The sequence below is a fragment of the Saccoglossus kowalevskii genome, chromosome 5 (genome assembly GCF_978046115.1).
Source record: "Saccoglossus kowalevskii chromosome 5, keSacKowa6.1, whole genome shotgun sequence".
Classification (NCBI taxonomy): Eukaryota; Metazoa; Hemichordata; class Enteropneusta; family Harrimaniidae; genus Saccoglossus; species Saccoglossus kowalevskii.
This window is the reverse complement of record NC_140645.1, coordinates 29,176,359-29,195,253: the sequence shown is the minus strand read 5'-3', so window position 1 is coordinate 29,195,253 and position 18,895 is coordinate 29,176,359. Positions and strand designations below refer to the sequence as shown.

The 18,895-nt window shown below is 32.9% G+C and overlaps 2 protein-coding genes and 1 long non-coding RNA gene across 3 annotated transcripts in view; all 3 read right to left on the bottom strand.

The window, feature by feature from the left end:
• Nucleotides 1-1,574: 1,574 nt before the first annotated feature.
• LOC144348258 (neural cell adhesion molecule 2-like) lies at nucleotides 1,575-7,700 on the bottom strand. The gene is made up of 6 exons (XM_085498875.1): nucleotides 7,688-7,700; nucleotides 7,446-7,646; nucleotides 4,637-4,948; nucleotides 3,532-3,858; nucleotides 2,591-2,821; nucleotides 1,575-1,858 (listed from the first exon to the last, which is right to left on the bottom strand). Exons 1-6 carry the CDS (start codon nucleotides 7,698-7,700, stop codon nucleotides 1,575-1,577), a joined length of 1,368 nt encoding a protein of 455 aa, XP_085355001.1.
• A 6,413-nt stretch (nucleotides 7,701-14,113) lies between these two features.
• LOC146745996 (uncharacterized) lies at nucleotides 14,114-14,787 on the bottom strand. Its single transcript, XR_014929557.1, has 3 exons — nucleotides 14,696-14,787; nucleotides 14,473-14,571; nucleotides 14,114-14,370 (listed from the first exon to the last, which is right to left on the bottom strand). It is a non-coding gene; the product is annotated as an uncharacterized LOC146745996 (long non-coding RNA).
• Nucleotides 14,788-14,865: 78 nt separating this feature from the next.
• Nucleotides 14,866-18,895, bottom strand: part of LOC102809598 (neural cell adhesion molecule 2-like) — a 29,126-nt gene continuing 25,096 nt past the window's right edge. The window contains exons 5-9 of the mRNA XM_085498874.1: nucleotides 17,032-17,313; nucleotides 16,405-16,671; nucleotides 15,857-16,153; nucleotides 15,399-15,659; nucleotides 14,866-15,032 (exon numbers count right to left, since the gene is read on the bottom strand). Coding sequence (XP_085355000.1) covers nucleotides 14,866-15,032; nucleotides 15,399-15,659; nucleotides 15,857-16,153; nucleotides 16,405-16,671; nucleotides 17,032-17,313 — 1,274 coding nt within the window. The remainder of the gene's footprint in view (nucleotides 15,033-15,398; nucleotides 15,660-15,856; nucleotides 16,154-16,404; nucleotides 16,672-17,031; nucleotides 17,314-18,895) is intronic.

Here is an 18,895-nt window from a genome sequence, read left to right as displayed (position 1 = left end):
TATGTTACAGTTTGAGCTTATACATGGAATAAGAATGCCGATACTGAGTATTGTTAATACAATTAATTTGCTTTACCTGTGTTGTCGTTTTGTTCGTAACCCGCTTAATCAGGATAAAGCCGATTAAGAAACCAATTACGCAACCACCAAGTAAAGATACGAGTACACTTATACTAATTGCAGCAGTTTTAGAACATTCTACACAATCTACAATAATGAATTTATGGAATGATAATTGAAACATAGGACACACATAAGTTAGGCACGAATGTTTAGAGCTAAACGTTCTTAGCACGTTGAAATAGTTAAGCTATTAGCTACTTCCTCAACTAGTACGAATTATAAATATATATATCGATCCCATTGATTCGACTGAATAATTCCCATAACATGTCTGAATATATGTCACATTAAGCGAATCCTAGGCATAGGTGATTTAAAATGCTAAGGATCTGAAAACAATGAGCTAATTTTGAAGTATATTTGCTGCTTTTTCAAACAACATACCAATACAATTGTTCAACGTCAAACTAGAATAATACGATGATTGTTTGGAAGTGATTTCTCAATGACAGTGTCTTTCAATAACAAATAGGATGTATTATGGTCGTGAAACATTGTTTTCGCACCTGCATTTTGATATTCAGTGTTTTTTATTGCTTTAAAATGATGTCCCTCACATGTATAACCATGTGTACAATACGTCACTCTATATTCCGCGTTGCTATCTTTCACTGTATACTCCAACACATCTCTGTCTAAACAATTCTCCTCTATACTCCAATTGTCATCTCTGTTCAATTTTTCTATTTTCACACATTGATATTTCATATCTTCGTGACGTGACCAGTTTATTATACCAGTCTGGTCATTTAAATTAACTATTGGTTCACCTGTGTTAGTTTGAAAATACAGTAAATATGTCATTATTGTTGAATGAGATTTAAGTATGTATAACGCGGACTCGAATAAATACTTAATATATTCTTCTTGTACATCGCAGAAAGTATTGCCACTCCAAATTCAGTGTCATATTTTAAATATACATAGTATGAGTGCTTTCATGGCATAATTGTACTTACGATAAGTAACAAATACATATGTAGTAGAAAACTGCCCGATTCCATATATGTTGCCTGTCTTTGCTTTTATTTCATAAGCCGTGGACGGCTGTAACTGCATAATCCATATAGTGGTATTCTATGTTCCCATTCCGTCAGATGGCCAAGACTGGAATGACGCTTGTAATGCCGAACGATATTCAAAGTAATGTACTATGTCACTACTTTCTCCTCCATCATACCCAGGTGACAGATATATTGGTAAACTATCATAAGAACGGTCATTTAAAGTCATGGCTGTAGGTATTTTTGGCACACCTGTCAACAATAATTACAACATGATTACAATACACCTCGGCCAACCAAATCAATGTATGAAATCTGAAAAGTCAAAAAGTATATAGTATCTGAGTTTTATTATCTTGTATAAAATCGTTAAATCAGTTGTAAATTATCAAACAATTATTTTTATGTCTTAATAATGCTAGGTATATGTACTTTCACAACCAGATATCAAACGTTGCGCTCACCTTCACGATATAATTCTACCTGAAGTGTAACTCTACCAATGTCATTACGTGCAGTAATATTATATAAGCCAAAATGCAGTTTCGTGACTTCGTCGATAAATACCGTACTCGTGGAGATTGTATCTATTTTGTCCGTTAGAACTACGTCATCATTTATCCAATCACCAAACGTCACACGTAATGGGTTTGCATTTACAGATACATTCATTGATATTGATTCACCAATTCCACAAAAGTATTCTGTAGTACCAGTGATCACAGGTGCGTCTAGAATTAAACAATAGTGATTGCGAAAGCAACACTGTTTATTAACATTACATCCGTATTGCCCTATACCATTGCTAGCATAACATGTGTATATACCGTCATCTTCTCCTACAATATTACTAAATAACTTTCAATACACTACACATACATCAGTACTTACAATATGCAGTAACTGTAGCTGATGCACTATCTGGTTGTCCTGCACCATTACTAGCATAACATGTATATATATACCGTCATCTTCTTTTACAATATTACTAACACTAAATAACTCTCAATACACTACACATACATCAGTACTTGCAATATACAGTAACTGTAGCTGATGTGCTATCTGGTTGTCCTATACCATTACTAGCATAACATGTATATATATACCATCATCTTTTCTTACAATATTACTAACACTAAATAACTCTCAATACACTACACATACATCAGTACTTCCAATATACAGTAACTGTAGCTGATGCACTATCTGGATGTCCTATGCCATTACTAGCATAACATGTATATATACCATCATCTTCTTTTACAATATTACTAACACTAAATAACTCTCAATTCACTACACGTACATCAGTACTTACAATATACAGTAACTGTAGCTGATGCACTATCTGGTTGTCCTATACCATTACTAGCATAACATGTATATATACCATCATCTTCTTTTACAATATTACTAACACTAACTAACTCATAATACACTACACATACATCAGTACTTACAATATACGGTAACTGTTGCTGATGCACTATCTGGTTGTCCTACACCATTACTAGCATAACATGTATATACACCGTCATCTTCTCTTACAATATTATAAATATTCAATGGTCCATCATTCAGAATGTATCTACCGCTTATTTGGATGTCCCTGTTGGCTTTTCGCCACGTATATGTAACAATATCTGGTATCCCGGTAGCTTCACAATACAACGTTATTGTACTGGATTGTTCTGTCACGATTGCGTCAGACGGAAATGTGATTATGTAAGCTGAAACTAAGGGTTATTTAACAAGCGTTGGCAGATAAGTACAGTTAGTCGAAAATGAAATGGATCGAGACGACATGTTTCAATAATATGTGCTGATTATTAATTATACATCATTTATAGCTAGCTTATTGCAAGCTTGTGATGTTTTTACTATAATCAATAGTCGGTACAAACAAATAATCCCCACCCACTTCACCTACTTAATTATTAATATTAGGAATCATCTTTGTTTGTTTTGTCACATTTAACACAAAATGCAATTTGAAATAGCTTCAACACTCTTTGTTCGACTTTGTTAAATATTAAAAATATTAATTACCTTGTTTTTCTTCTCAGAAAATGTTCCATATTTCGTAACAACAGTACAAAAAAACGTAAAACGTACGCAAATTTGAAATTTTAATTTACAGACAATTTATTTGAATTTCTGGTTGTATCATAAACTGCCATTCACCAAATAATTAAATACTGGTGTTTGGGTTATGAAATGGGACAAATTTAAAATTAAATTAATTCATAATCCGTTAGTTCATTTAAACAGTGTTTTTCAAAATTTTTATTTTTAGCTGTGTAAATAATTGTAAATAGAATTTGCAATTTTTGAGGAAAAGTTTTTCTTCAGTACATTCAGTTCATCAATGTACATTTCCGCATAAATGAACAATGCTCACCATAGACATCAAGTACAATATGAGATTCTTTATATGGATCTGTGACGTCATTGCCAGCTGTACATTTTAACTGCTCATTATGATTGCTCCGTTCAGGTGTAAATGTCAATGACCTTATTGTTGTCTTCAATTTCCCATTGGAGGTTGTAGTGGGTGCGTTCGCATTCATTGGAGTACTCCCTAAATACCATGTTATAGTTGATTCAGGTCTTGATTCACCAGCAGTACATGTAAATGTATAGGATTCGCCAGATGTAACAATAACAGTAGAACCAGTAAGATAGTCATTCGTAGTGTCTGAGATAAGAGGATTGTCCGGCACGGGAACTATAGTGAAATATTTATTTTATGTAAGTATCATATACAGAAAGTTTTATAAATTATTGACAGTCTATTTTGTGAATATCTTTTCATGATATTACAGACCAGTGTAACATATAGAAGAAAGTTTTCCACCTTATTACAAAAGGCAATATCAAGTTTATCGGTTGTGTACATGTTGTTGTTTTTTCGAATACATACATCTGTATTAACATAAAATCAAAAATATAGAGGCGGTAAACAAATTGAATACTTATTTAGCAATTATTGCTCTATATGTAATCACTTGCGAATATATTTATGTATGAAACTATACCTAATAGTTGGTGATAATTATGTTATCATGTTATGCTATAGTGAGATAATGTTTACGTGACATTTCGATCATTTAGGCAATAGTTGTAAAGGAAAAATGGCATGCTACAATGCACATCATATCTTATCTCTACATAAAATTTTCTTCGCCGCGAGTCAAATTCAGGAAATATGGAAACAGCTTATGGTGGTATATAAAGGTATTTAGATATACTTTATTTTATGAAGTTATTTCCTTCAAGAGTATATGTTTGAAGTTGTGATTTGAAGATGACCAGGAAGTGATGTTATATCTCGTGAAAACAAACAAACCAATTATAAAAGGTGCGATATCCGAGGTCTGATTTAGAAAATGTAACGTGCAATTAGCATAACACATGTTATAAAATACAATAGACATATAAACGCTAAAAAATATTCCGATATTAAATTGCGAGTTGAGGTTCAATAAACCTTAGCTTAAAGTTACCTTTTACATATAACTTGACATGTGTCATCACTGGTGACCTTTCATCGGTATTACTAGCTTTGCACTGTAGTTGTTTATTATCATCATTGTCTAGGTTTGGTGTAAATGTAAACACACTTGTAGTATCACGTAGTTTACCGTCATTCTCTACACTTAGTGTGCCCTGATATAATTGTGTTCCTATAAACCAGTATATATCAGCTGATGGTTTGGTGCCTATAACACTACATGTAAATGCAGACACTGACCCGTCTACTACATATGCTGTATTACCATTTAAATGTCCAACGATATTGACGGATCTCACAGGCACTGAAATAAATTACACATGTTTTTGTGATACTATGATGTCCGAACTGTAGAATATTTGGTTATAAGAGCTAAGGCCCTTGGACGACCCATCGAAGGCCAAATCATTTGATGATAAGTAAACATCTGAATTTATTGCTAATAAAAGTATTTCTTGGGTATCAAAATATATGCCTGTTTTGACATGTTTGGACCGCCTGTAAAATGTAAAAATAATGGTTTAAAATTAAAATTATATATATTATATTATATAGTACACGACGTTAAGTTAATATGCATATATATAAGTAATTGGTTACTATTATAACATATTATAGCTCTATTTTACAATATATTACAGTAACGACAATCATAGTATTGTTTGATAGATATTAACGCTAGCCTCTCATACGAAAGTATTTCTTGCCTCTTAATACTAATAATAATAATAATAATAATAATAATAATAATAATAATAATAATAATAATAATAATAATAACAATATGAGGTTATTACGAGAATACTTCAAAATATGCACGAAGACAGTATAGCTGGAGTATGGACCGACGCGCAACAGAGGTCGGTGAGCGGCGTACTGTCTGAGTATGTATCTTTTCCTTCCAAGGATACATCATGGGAATGCCGAAATCAAACAAAAGCAAACTTTTTTTGTGGTCTGGTCAAACCCCGATGGCAGCCATGTTTCTTTTTATTATTAGAGGACGCATACACGCGTAATCATTCCATATTTGAAATTCGCATTTCCTTATATTGTAGGGTGAAAATACCTCGTAAAATATCGCAAAGTTACGGCAGCTGTAACTTATGGCGTTACGGTGACAGATGTATAACAATACACTTTATTTACCTTATCTTCCCTATTGTCCTAAAAAAAATAATACACAACTAGAGGAAGTAATTAAAATGATAAACTATATACAAATGTGATCTAAAATTGAATGTGGTTAAAATGTATTTAATAATTTCGTTAAATGTCTTTGTTTAAAAATATTCATTCTATCCGATTTACCTAATTTCCAGCTCTGATTCCACACACATGCTCCCGCAATATCTTTAGTACATGTGAACACATATAGAGGTGCTAAATTATTAAGCGACTTAGAAACTATAGTTGCTTTCCGAAAATCTACAAAATCTTACACTGTTAACCAACGAAGAGATCTAAAAAAAACTTTATGTTAGTCTCTTCCTAGAAATCAATAATCAGGCGAACTGCAAGTTCTTTTAACCGTAATAATTTTGATATACCTGAAGACAAGCCGCAAAATCCGTACAAATATGAAACAAGGGGTCAAATAAAAGTGTTGTAATATGTAATACTAGTTGGAAACGACAAATATTTATTTATGTGCCAAAGTAGCTCAATATTCTTAATTAGCACTAGACTTTCTGCAACATTTCCTAATTTGATTTGTTTTCACAATAACACCAAGAAACATTTCAGATGCTGTGTTCTTGACTGGTTTCCCCTTAATTGTGACATTGAGATCTCGACGAGAAGAAGATAAATCTCTCAACATCTGGGAGGTTGTAATCAACATAGATTTAGTTTTGTCAGTGTTTATAACCATTTTGTTTTCATCACACCACTGAATATGATATTGAAATCGTCAGTAAGCTTACAATTCATCTCAGATACAGTTTTGGACTGTGTAGTCGACCGCATAAATATAAATTTCTGCGTCACGAACTTCAAGTGACAGGTCATTATTTTAAACTGAATAGGAAATAGTAAAAGACCTAGAATGAACGCCTAAAGGGCCAAGTAGTCACAGTTCTATTTTAAGAATGGGCAACCTTGAAATTTGCAAACTAGTATCTATCTGCTAAGTATGATGTGAGGAAAGTAATAGCTTTGACATCATATTGATATAATGTTAATTTTTGACAACTTTTCTCAAACATTTAGACTCTGTTGTCGTTGTAGTCATCTACGAATTCTGCAATGCATATAATTTTAACTTTTAACTTTAATCATTGACATGTACGTTAATTTCTATTTTATAGTCATAAATTGTGTCATGTGTCATAATAAATAATGTTTTAGCTCTATAGATGAATCTAGGGGTTATATTTATACAGATATTCATAAAATATCTACATCTATGTAGAAATCTAATATATCTATACATTTTCTATAAAGCTTTATAAAGTCCCTGTGAAACACCTCGGAGGAATCTTATATAATCTTATAAACTTTTATAATTTGTTTATAAAAATATAGAATAGCTAAAAAATAAATCTTATAAGAGTCATAATATAATGGTCCAAAAACTTCACAAAATCGTATATAAGATGTCCTATACATTTTCTATATGATCGAATATATATAAAAACAAATTATAGAAATCTTGAAGAAACTTATTCAAATTTCTATAAAAAAATATTTTTGTAAGAATTGGTATAAGCTACGTGTTGTTACCCGGAACTGTTAGTGCAGCATAATATCCTAACACAGTTCTTGGAGTCTTCAATGTAGTACAAGATATGTGTTCTTACCTGTTATGCCCAGTACAGCATAATGTCCTGGTACAGTTCCCGGAGACTCTAAGGTGGAGCCACAATTGTATGTTCCTTCGTCTTCAACATTAACATTTGGAATCTTCAAATCGAAATGATTTGTCCTTGATGTGATAATAGTCCAACCATCATGTATAACATCGTCATAATCAGAGCTGTATGACCAACTACCTGTATCGTCTATTGTAAATAAGCGTAGTGGTGGTTCAGTAACTACTGACCATGCGCCAGCATATGGTGAGACAATATCAGTGATAATACAATCTAGTGTAGCGTCTTCGCCATCTACAACCGTAGTATCTGACGGTCCCACAATTTGGATAGTAATACCTGGGAAAGCATATAGACATAAAACATTCAATTCAATTATTCGTGTAATTCAATATTGAAATACAATTTGGAACTAACCGTGGCCTGGTCGATGTGGCTTCCATGCAACAAGGCAGTGTATAGACGTTTGTTTCAACCGTATATACGCATTTACAACACGCAATTGTTATACATTCACGGATTATACACAGCACGCATTATTAGATTATACTCTATCTATCATTTAAACAAAATAACTAGTTCGGGTGTAATTTGTATGAATATATTTAGTACGATATTTATATTCTCTCATTATTCCGCCACATCGTATCAATCACAGATCTAAGCTAACGGACGTGTGAATTCAGATTCAGTCACTTTGAAAAAGAAAACAACGGCATGCAAAAATGTTTCTCCGGCGAGTGGTTCGAAAACCTACGCTTTCAAATTTATAATGTTATATTTACTAATCAATACCTGCTTATATCACTCTCTACTGAAAGTTATTTAATATATAAAATATTCAGCGAGCAATGTAAGTAAAAATTTTAAATTAAATAATGTATTATATATTTGCTGTCTGTCCCGAGCTGGTATTCATGGCCACAACATCGACGACGCTCTCCCTTTCGATTCTGACATCAGAAATATTATGAGCGTGATAACCATCGCCTTCGTTTGAAATAAATCGTGTTGGTGCGTCTTCCTACACTGAAATTAACAATAACCATCTCCCGCCATCATATGGTGCAGTTTGTTACACAATCATGTACCCATATCGTTACCATCCGTTATATGCTTTTATTTATCACAAAAATCAAATTGGACAGGCAGGCATACTAAAAATAAAATAATGCATACTTACTGTCGGCAGTTTGTTTACAGAACATCTTGAAATTAATAGTTGTTATTTACATAACATTTTGACAGGCAAATCTTTTCAAACTAAAGAGAATTTAGTGCACCAATGTACATAGTATCGCCAATACGTATATGGTGTAGTTTCCTGTCAACACACAGGACAGAATAAATGGTAGCCATATTGAAATTACAAATCAATTATTCAAATATATATATATAATTTGCCTATCCCGCATCGTTACTGCTGATCACAACTAAACAACTCAATGTCATTTCGCAACGAATTAGGCATTCAGCAATACTAAAAAATACCGAAATAGACAAATTATACAAATATGTACCCGCATACACAGGCATCTCTACAATCCCAATAGTTACCATCCATGGCATATGTAACACACTTTTTTTGTGACCTTAGTATTTTTAGAACATGAATCATCGTATGGGATAATTCTTCAAAAGTATACAGACATGAGAGGTCGCTAAATTTAGTAAATAAACAAAGGATATAATATATTTTTTTTTCAAATTGAGGGTTTTAAATTCACCTTCACGTGAATTATTGTAGAGGGCGTTGTTACCTTTACCAAGTGACGTGTCGTTTTTTTTTTTTTTTTTTTTTTTGCTCAACTCACTAAGAAATGTTTACTTTTATTCGATTATTACGGCTCATTAACATATACTGACGTATTGCTATTCGATTATAAGTTTATTAACGTATGCTGACGTATTGCAGACATTATTCAAAAGAATATTTTGACCACTCCAGGCTCGCACAAGAACGAAGTTTAAATCAATCCTGACCTGTCCATACAAACATATAACACAGTACGGCGGCATTATATTATCTTGTTACTTGTTTGACCTTCTTTACAATAGCAATTGCTTGATTAGAGTAATCCTGGTCCACGAAATAGTACAGCAATGTACAATCTAAATCGTTGTTTAGTTTGAACATGCAATCAAAAACTACAAACAATACATTTATTCCCAGTATTTAGGTCACAAGTCTCTGGGCTATACACAAGTAAGGGAACAGTTACTGGTTAAACTCTGATAACATGGTTATTGTATCAAAGTCAAATGTTTGTAATCAAGTCACCATGTATGATCCATAATAACTGTGTTAATAGTCAATGATATTACGACTTACCAGTGGAAATAAGTGAAATATTAACGACAACACTGAACCAGGACGCGGTATGCGATAGTACAGGCATTGTTGTATCTTATTTCCTGGTTCATGACCTCGTACTGGTATTGAGCTGTGTAGCTGGGAAACAGCTGATAGACGTACTTAATGGTACGATTACTGACCACTTCATTCGACAGTATAGATCATTATATATAATGCTCTTTAAAAATGTTCAGGGAGCAAAGTTTCTGTTTTACTATTAATAACTGATTAGTTTTTATTAAAGCCAGAATTTATATCAGTATTTGGGTACACAAATGACGTAATTCTGCAAATCGCTTGATATTCGTTCGATATTTTAATGTAAAATTGAAATTTATATTCAAAATTATAGATAAAATTAGTAATTGTTGGGTCAAAAAGGTAATTATGTCATTTATTCATATCATATACCAAGATGAATCATATCGCTTCCTCGCAATCTGAAGTCTATGCGAAATGTCTATCATACATCCACAGTAATACTAAAACAATGAATTGACATTGATTTAGTTGCTAATTATATTGATAACAAACATGATCCTGCCAGACTGTACGAGCAATTTATATTATTATGATGTCCATATAACAGTATTTGCAACCATTTGAACTAGTCACGTTGCATTGCGTGATTCACACTGTATGAATTGAATTTGTCGATCTTGTGTATTCGGGATTGTGTACAGCTTGTGTAAGACCTTTGTACAGCAGTAAATTTGTAACACCTCTTCAGCTATGTAGTTATCAGGCGTTGATTTAAAATCAATACGAGTAACAAAATAATCGTCTTGATACATAGTCAAACTCTATATTTGGATTAAAGTTTTTACTAAATAAGACAAATGCCAACGGATGACCCATTACTTTCTATTCTGATCACAATTTGATAACGTGAAATCGTTTATACAATGACAATAGCATATATCAGAATTACTTATTATGATTAATACAAACGTTTCCTTTACGTTGAGATAAACAATGGAAAATAATAAAAATGTTTAAGTGTATATGGATTGATTCATACAAATAAAATATATTCGACAGTTTTCAGTATGGCCTGTGATTATATTCGCAATACAATAAGTGTATCATTACTATCATATATGCGTATCATATATTAATGCTGACTAATGTGATGTTATGTAGATTTCATGTATAAAGTATGCATTTAGATATTATTTAATACATGCTGTCAACCAATGCAATTGCTACTTATTGGTATTATACACAATCTCAATTAAAACCATATTACTTGCGTAATACATTCATTCAGATTACATCCACAGTCACAACACATTGTTATCCTTATCTACTTTTAAAATGAGTTGTTCATTTTGTATGGCAGCTGATCACAAAGTTAGACACGAAGACATCACAGTTTAAAGATGTAGTAGACTTTCGTTGGGCAAAACAGAAAAAAGCTTGCAAAAATAATAATAATGATTAATGACTAACAATTTTTACATGTCTGTCCAAAATGTCAAAATTAATTACGTCACGTGAACAAAATAAACCAAATCGATTGTTCTGATATGTTTACTGCTACTAGAAAATGAAAAAAAGTTAGCCAACACATTTTTATGAGAAAAGGAAGCCTGCAATGTTCTCAACAATAATTCTGTAATAAATTAGATTGCTCTGTTTTCACGGGTCAATTAGTAATAAAATATTACTGATATTTGAAAAATATTTTAGATTTTGATTTCAATTCCTCTTGAGTTCAATCTCTGAAAATATCAATAAAATCGGACTAGAACTGTTTGCGTAAAACGTCATCAGAGCAGAACTACATAATGAGATGCGAGTACTCGTAAAGCTACGCTTTACTAAATACCGGCGATGAAACTTTTGTTGCTGAATATCAATTAAAAATCGTAATTGAAGAAAAATGTGCCTACTATTTGCTGACTGAATACGCTTGGTAGCAAGTCAGTCAAGCTTGCCGACTGCACTGTCGTGAATTACAGGTCATCGTTTTTGCTCTATAACTTGTTACAATCGGAGTTAGTTTAGTTCAGTTTTGTCGACTTGCAGTACGATTGTTATACAATTATTACCAGCACAAAACAGTTTTCATTTCCAAGAGCTAAGAATGTACGTGTAACTGCTTTTTCTACGAACCACCGATGCGTCACTCAAATTTGAAAGTCAGTCTGCCGTCCCACATGACGCAATGGACCTGATTAGTCTATTTTTGACTACCCCAATCCGCGTGCATGTGTCATGTTCGAAAGACCAAATGTGCACCGGAGACTAAAGTGAGATTCCCAGCCATAACGTGATTCTTCATGGAAATTTATTTTTCCAGTTTTACACCGAGAACATTTACAGTGGTCAGCCAGATTCGAAATCAATTTATCCAGGTCGACGAGCCTCGTGTTATTCGCTTTACCGCAAGCGTTGCCAGATACTGCATACTTCGCTGGCAATATTTTTCATTTTTCTTTTCATTTTTGACATCACGGTGGCGTCTTCAGTCACCAGTGCGTCTGTCCCAATTTCTCAGGATAAACGTTCCAAGGTCGTTTTGTTTACTACAAGGAAATGGCCTTTAGAAGCATTTCTTGTTAAAATTTCCATTCCACAAAAAAGCAGCAAATAGTGTTACTGAAGCTCAGAATTTGCATGTTTTTCCCTCCAGCCATTCACGCAAACTACAAATCAAGTCATTTACTGCACTCAAAGTTGTTGACAGCCGCCATGATACACCTTGCATTTTTGCCATATTTACCATTATTTAATCCAGATTCCATGATATTTATTATTTAAAACTAAACTTCATTTCACAAGCACTCTAGGTTTCACTTTACCAAAATAATTTTACTGATCAAAAGACTTTTCACTCTTATCATGCTATCTCCCATAGTACTTCCGCAGACACAGCGGCGATCGCCAACATACTACAAATAACCTCGCTCCCAGGAGCTGAGGAATAACTCATATTCTCTTGAGATTATTATTCGAGATTTGGTAGTTAAGGCCCAGTCACTCACGAGGTTTTCGATGACTCCTATTCCAGTAATTTTCAAACAATAAAGTGGTTTTTACTTAACTGGCGACATATGCAAATGTGCGTGAAGCAAATGAACAAGTGGTTGACATCTTAAAATGCACAAAATGCTGAAGTAATTTAAAAACCGTATCGTAATTATACATAATTATTTCAACATTATGTATTGGATTTTATTCTTGACCATCAAAACAAAACACGACATATAAAATATGGCGACACAATAAACAAACTTTATTTTTGCATTGGTTTATAATGTATCTGTTTGTATCATTACATATAATTTATTCACGCACTTCCATGTCGTATGTCATGGTGTACTAAAACAGTTTACACAAATCACTACATACAAAACTGTGCGTTAAACTCTTTACAATAAATGCAAATAAGCGTTAAATACAACGGAATGTGGTGAAAAAACAAATCAACAAAAAGTACCTTCGTGAATGAGGTAGAAACTAGTAACCGAGGTGCATGTCCTCATAACCTTTCATATGTAAATTGAAATTCTACAACGTGTTTTAGGTGAGCAAAATGTCTAGTGGCTCCACAATAAAATAATTTTTATTTAAACCATAAATTTGCATACAGGGGTATAACCGAAGATATGTATTATATGCAGTAATATTGTTAGCATTGAATCTACATTTGATGATTGCAATTGTCGCACCATTTGGACAATTAAATTGTTGTTTCAACGGCGGAGCGCAATCAAAAATAGAAAAGTCAATAATTGTAGTGTAATTAGGATTTTAATTCAAATGCATGTCGGCCATGCTTTTGCTGGTGTTACATTTAACTGTCATCTCAATTTGCTGTTATAATTAATATAATTATATATTTAGTGTTTTTGTTTGTTTTTTAAATTCAGTCTGAATATTTTATTGACCGTATTGTAAAATGCCAAAATAGCATTGTTTTGGGATTTTTTTACAGACGACTAACATGGCGCCTTCAGTATTCACCATTTTAGACGATAAATAATAATGAATGTGATTGTAAACTAAGTAAATAAAATAAGATTCTGAAAACATCAATAGAGGGTAAGTCAGGATAAATTTCACAACATTGCAAGTACTAAGTGTGATTCGGAATATTTTATGTCGTGCTAAATGTACCAAGTCAGAAATGACATTCCTATAATTAATATTTTCTCCAATCACAAAAGTCAATATTCAAAAAATTCATTATATTGTACGTCTGTGATTCAATTATAAAATTCGCACAATTATTTTCGAGGTTCGTATGCATATGCTTATAATAAACACAGAAGATAATAATTCAGTTAGAGCGTTGATATACATGTTACCTCATTAGTCAAGATGAAAATACTATATAATGTAAAAACACTTTCTTTATATAAGTTTGTTATTGACACAACAGGCATAATACAATTCATTATTATTGTCCAGCCATTCAACAGTTACTATTTCGTAGTGTTGCTGATAAATGCGATCCTTTATGTAATATTCTAGTAATTTATTTTTAGTAATTTATTTTCCCTTCTCGAAACATCAAGTTCTTTGTTAATGTTGCTAGTTGCGAATAATCTGCAAGAAAAAGCAAGACAAAATAAATGAGTCGTATTATGTCGAATATACACAAAGATTAACAATTTTACTTCGTGAACGTATATTAGTTTCAAAACATACCGTATTTACACGCTTTAGATTTGGTAACTCATATTCTGAGGTAGGTTCCATTGTCTCTTGTGAAAGTGTCGTATACGTATGGTCAACTTCAACAGGTCGCTGTGCGATTCAAAAGAGAATATATATAGAATGGAACACATTGTACATGTCTATATTCAATACTATTCGATTCGTGAAATTTACCAGATTAACAGTTGTTTCTTTTAATACATTACGTTAGTACCTCAGATGCCACTGACATAGGTATCTCATATGTATGTCCAGTTTTGCTTCTATTCGCAGATTGCGTAGTGTAATTGCTGCCTACATTTGGGGTCTGAAATAATGATAGGATTATAACGTATCTTATGCAATTAAAAATATAATGAGTAATACATGTGTTGCTGTTAGACCTTATACATGCAATAAGAATGTCGATACTAAGTTTACCTGTTTTGTCTTATTTTTGGTAACCCGCTTCATCAGAATAAAGCCGATTAAGAAACCAATTACGCCACCACCAAGTAGAGATACCAACACACTAATACTAATGGCAGCAGTGTAAGAACATTCCACACAATCTACAATAATGAATATTTTGAATGATAATTGAAACATGGGATACACATAATTCAGGCACGAATATTTAGAACCAAACGTTTCTAACACGTTGAAATAGTAAGACATTATCTACTTCCTGAACTAGTACGAAGTTATGAATATATATCGATCTCATTGATTCGAATAGATTATTCCCAATGCATATCTGAATTTATATCACATGCAGCGATTCCAAGGTATGGTTAATTTAACATACTCGGAATTTGAAAAAAAAATGAGCTAATTATGAAGTTATTGTTACTTTTTAAAACAAAATGAGTTGATTGTATAAATTTTTCCACAATAAATAGGATATATTATGACCGCGGGACATTTTTTGTTCCTACCTAAATTGTGATAGTCGTTGTTTTGGATTGCTTTAAAATGACGTCTGTCGCATGTATTACGTGTACAATACGTAACTCTATATTCCACTTTGCTGTCTTTCACGATATACTCCACCACATCTCTTTCTAAACAATTCTCTTCTAGAATCCAATTGTCATCTATTTCCTGTTTTTCTATTTTCACACATTCATATTTCATATCTTCGTGACGTGACCATTTTATTATACCAGTCTGGCCATTCAAATTAACTATTGGTTCACCTGTGTAAGTTTGTAAATATAGAGAGGTAGTGGTGACTGCCAAACATGGTACTATTTTTCAGCTTTCACTATGCCAATGAACTCATTATTGAAAGACACATTATAAATGCAATTCACGTATCTATAGTGGTCACTAATGCATTATCATGTTTGAAGTACACATAATATGAATTGTTTCATCGGGATATCATACTTACGATAAGTAAAAAACACATATGTAGTAGAAAACTGTCCGATTCCATACATGTTGCCTGTCTTTGCTTTTATTTCATAAGCAGTTGACGGCTGTAACTGCATAATCAATATAGTGGTATTTCTTGTTCCCATTCCGTCAGATGGCAAGGACTGGAATGACGCTTCTAATGCCGAACGATATTCAATGTAATGTACTATGTCTCTACCATCTCCTCCATCATATCCAGGCGAGAGTAATATTGATAAACTATTATAAGAACGATGAATTATATTCATGGATGTAGGTGCGTCGGGTACGCCTGTTAACAAGAAAATGTGGCTTCACCATTACAATATATGTCGCATGTCCCATTCATGAATCCATGAACATGAATTACGAGAAGCTAAAAAGTATATAGTTTTGTAGTATAGGTTTAAATGTTAATTTACCATCATTAAATATGTATTGTATTGTAAATAATAAACATTTTCTAATTCATGAGAATGCAAGATTTATGAACTTTTTTTGTCAGAATTGAAAATAGAACACGGTTTCAAATATTACCCTTACCTGCATGATGTAAATTGACCTGAAGTACAACACTTCCAATGTCATTATGTGCGGTGATATTATATACGCCGAAATGGAGTTCCCTGACTTCGTTGATAAATACAGTACTCGTAGACAATGTATCTACTTTGTCAGTTAAAACTACGTCGTAATTTTTCCAATCGCCAAACGTAACAAGTAATGGGTTGGCCTTGACAGATACGTTCATGGATATCGAATCACCGATTCCACTATAGAAGTCTGTAATACCATTTGTCACAGGTACATCTATATAAGAAATTAGTGCGCTAACCCATTAAAGACTCTTCCATAGATTGTGAACGCATTATATTATAACATTACCTTCACGAATGCAAAGTTGCAATACTAACATTTGTATATACAAATATATATATATAATCATCTTCTTTTACAATATTACTGACTCTAAATAACTCTCAATACACTACACATAAAAAAGGACTTGCAATACACAGTAACTGTAGCTGATTGCAGTTGTTGTTGATTACTGGTTGCCCTATACCATTACTAGCATAAAATGTATATATATATAATCATCTTCTCTTACAATATTACTAACACTAAATAACTCTCAATACAATACACTACACATACAACATTACTTACAATATACAATAACTCTAGCTGATGCATTATCTGGTTGTCCTACACCATTACTAGCATAACATGTATATATACCATCATCTTCTCTTACAATATTACTGATAGTCAATGATCCACCATTGAGACTGTATCTACCACCTATAATGATATCACCATCGTCTTTCCTCCATGTATATGTAATGAATGTAGCTGGTTTACCATCAGTGGCTGTACATTGTAATGTCAATGAGATGCTGCCTTCAGTCACTGTCTCATCGGATGGTAAAGTGGTGATAGTTGGTGGATCTGTAATAAAGTACACATCATGCCTGTTTATTTTATTTTCACGTGTTATGAACGTTCTGGCGGATTAATGTAGGTTGTATTGTTATTTGTCTGGTTTATTGTAATCATGCCTAAAAATATCAGAAAATGAAAAAAATTAATAAGACACAAGTCTGACAAATTGAACTCATATCATTCCCCAATTTATTAAACGAGTTTAATTAGACAATATTATATGGAAGACTGGTGCAGCTAGCGACTTCAGTAGTAGTAAAATATCGTGTGTCACGGCTACGGCTATCTTTATTGAATGGAATGATTCAAAGAGGCAATAAATAAGATATGAATTTATTGATTTTATTGAATAATTATCCAACTCGCGCTTAATTATTTGTGTTTACTAGTATGTAATCCACCGAATTGTGATGCGTATTAGCGTGGGTTGATTTAACTTACAGTTCGAATACACCACATTAAATTATCACATTCTGTTCTTGATATAAATAACATTACATAGAATGTCCAATAACCTGTAGATGATACACTATCTGGCTGTCCCATATCATTACTAGCATAGCATGTGTGGTAGACGTGGTTTGGCTGTCTAGGCTAGGATTTCAAAATGATCACTGAAGTAGTCGGGAAGGCAAGATGGAACTTTTATAGGGGCAGACTGGCATAATAAAGCACAATACACATTCGAATAAAATGATAACAACTGGATTTATTACTAAATATCCCTATCACAATAAATATGCTAGCATATAAAGAGATCAGCTTAGTGAAAATGGTAATAAAGAGTCAGTGTCAAACTTTAGTGATGATCACGTGATGAAAGTCAAGCCCACTGTGTATACATTGTAGTGCTTCCACACAATGGAGACGAGGAGAGTAGATGTGCGCAGTTGAGTAAAGTTATTGTAGCAAGTTCAGATCGGGAGCTCAATGCGGTAGCGGACAGCAAGTAGTCAAGCAGTGACACAACGGTACTGGCAAAGATCAGGAATAGGTAGTCTCCATAGTGTATGTTCCATCATTGGACACATAATCATTTTTAACCCCTATAGTCTGTGGCCTTTCCAGCTATCGTTGACTGTATGTACAACGTACAGTGTCATCTTACAGGAGCCTCATACTTAAGCTGTTGACTGCTGAAAGTTTCACCGAGACTTACTAAACGTTAGTTTAGCAGCTGTTGGTCAAGGTCAATGCAACAATAAACACATATTTTCCCATGTGTATCTGTTTACGTAAGATGGGCAGTTTTAATTACTTTATAGGCAAACTACCCTAGAACTTGACATAATCTTGTGATATAGAATCACAGTTGTTATCTTAGTACTTGACAGTTCCCACGGCTAAAGTTGGGCCCAAAAGTGATAGAATGTAACTTAAACTAAAAGAGTGTCTTATATTAAGTTTACTCAGTACACTATCAAAGGCCTGTTTTACACATGTATATATGCCATCATCTTCTCTACAATATACAGTAACTGTAGCTGATGCACTATCTGGTTGTCCTACACCATTACTAGCATAACATGTATATATACCATCATCTTATCTTACAATATTACTAACACTAAATAACTCTCAATACACT

Coding starts and splice junctions, on each gene's coding strand:
- LOC144348258 (XM_085498875.1), bottom strand. Junction 2,822..3,531: donor TATTGTACTTGATGTCTATG/GTGAGCATTGTT, acceptor CAATCGTGACAG/AACAATCCAGTACAATAACG. Junction 1,859..2,590: donor AGCAACAGTTACCGTATATT/GTAAGTACTGAT, acceptor GTTTAATTCTAG/ACGCACCTGTGATCACTGGT.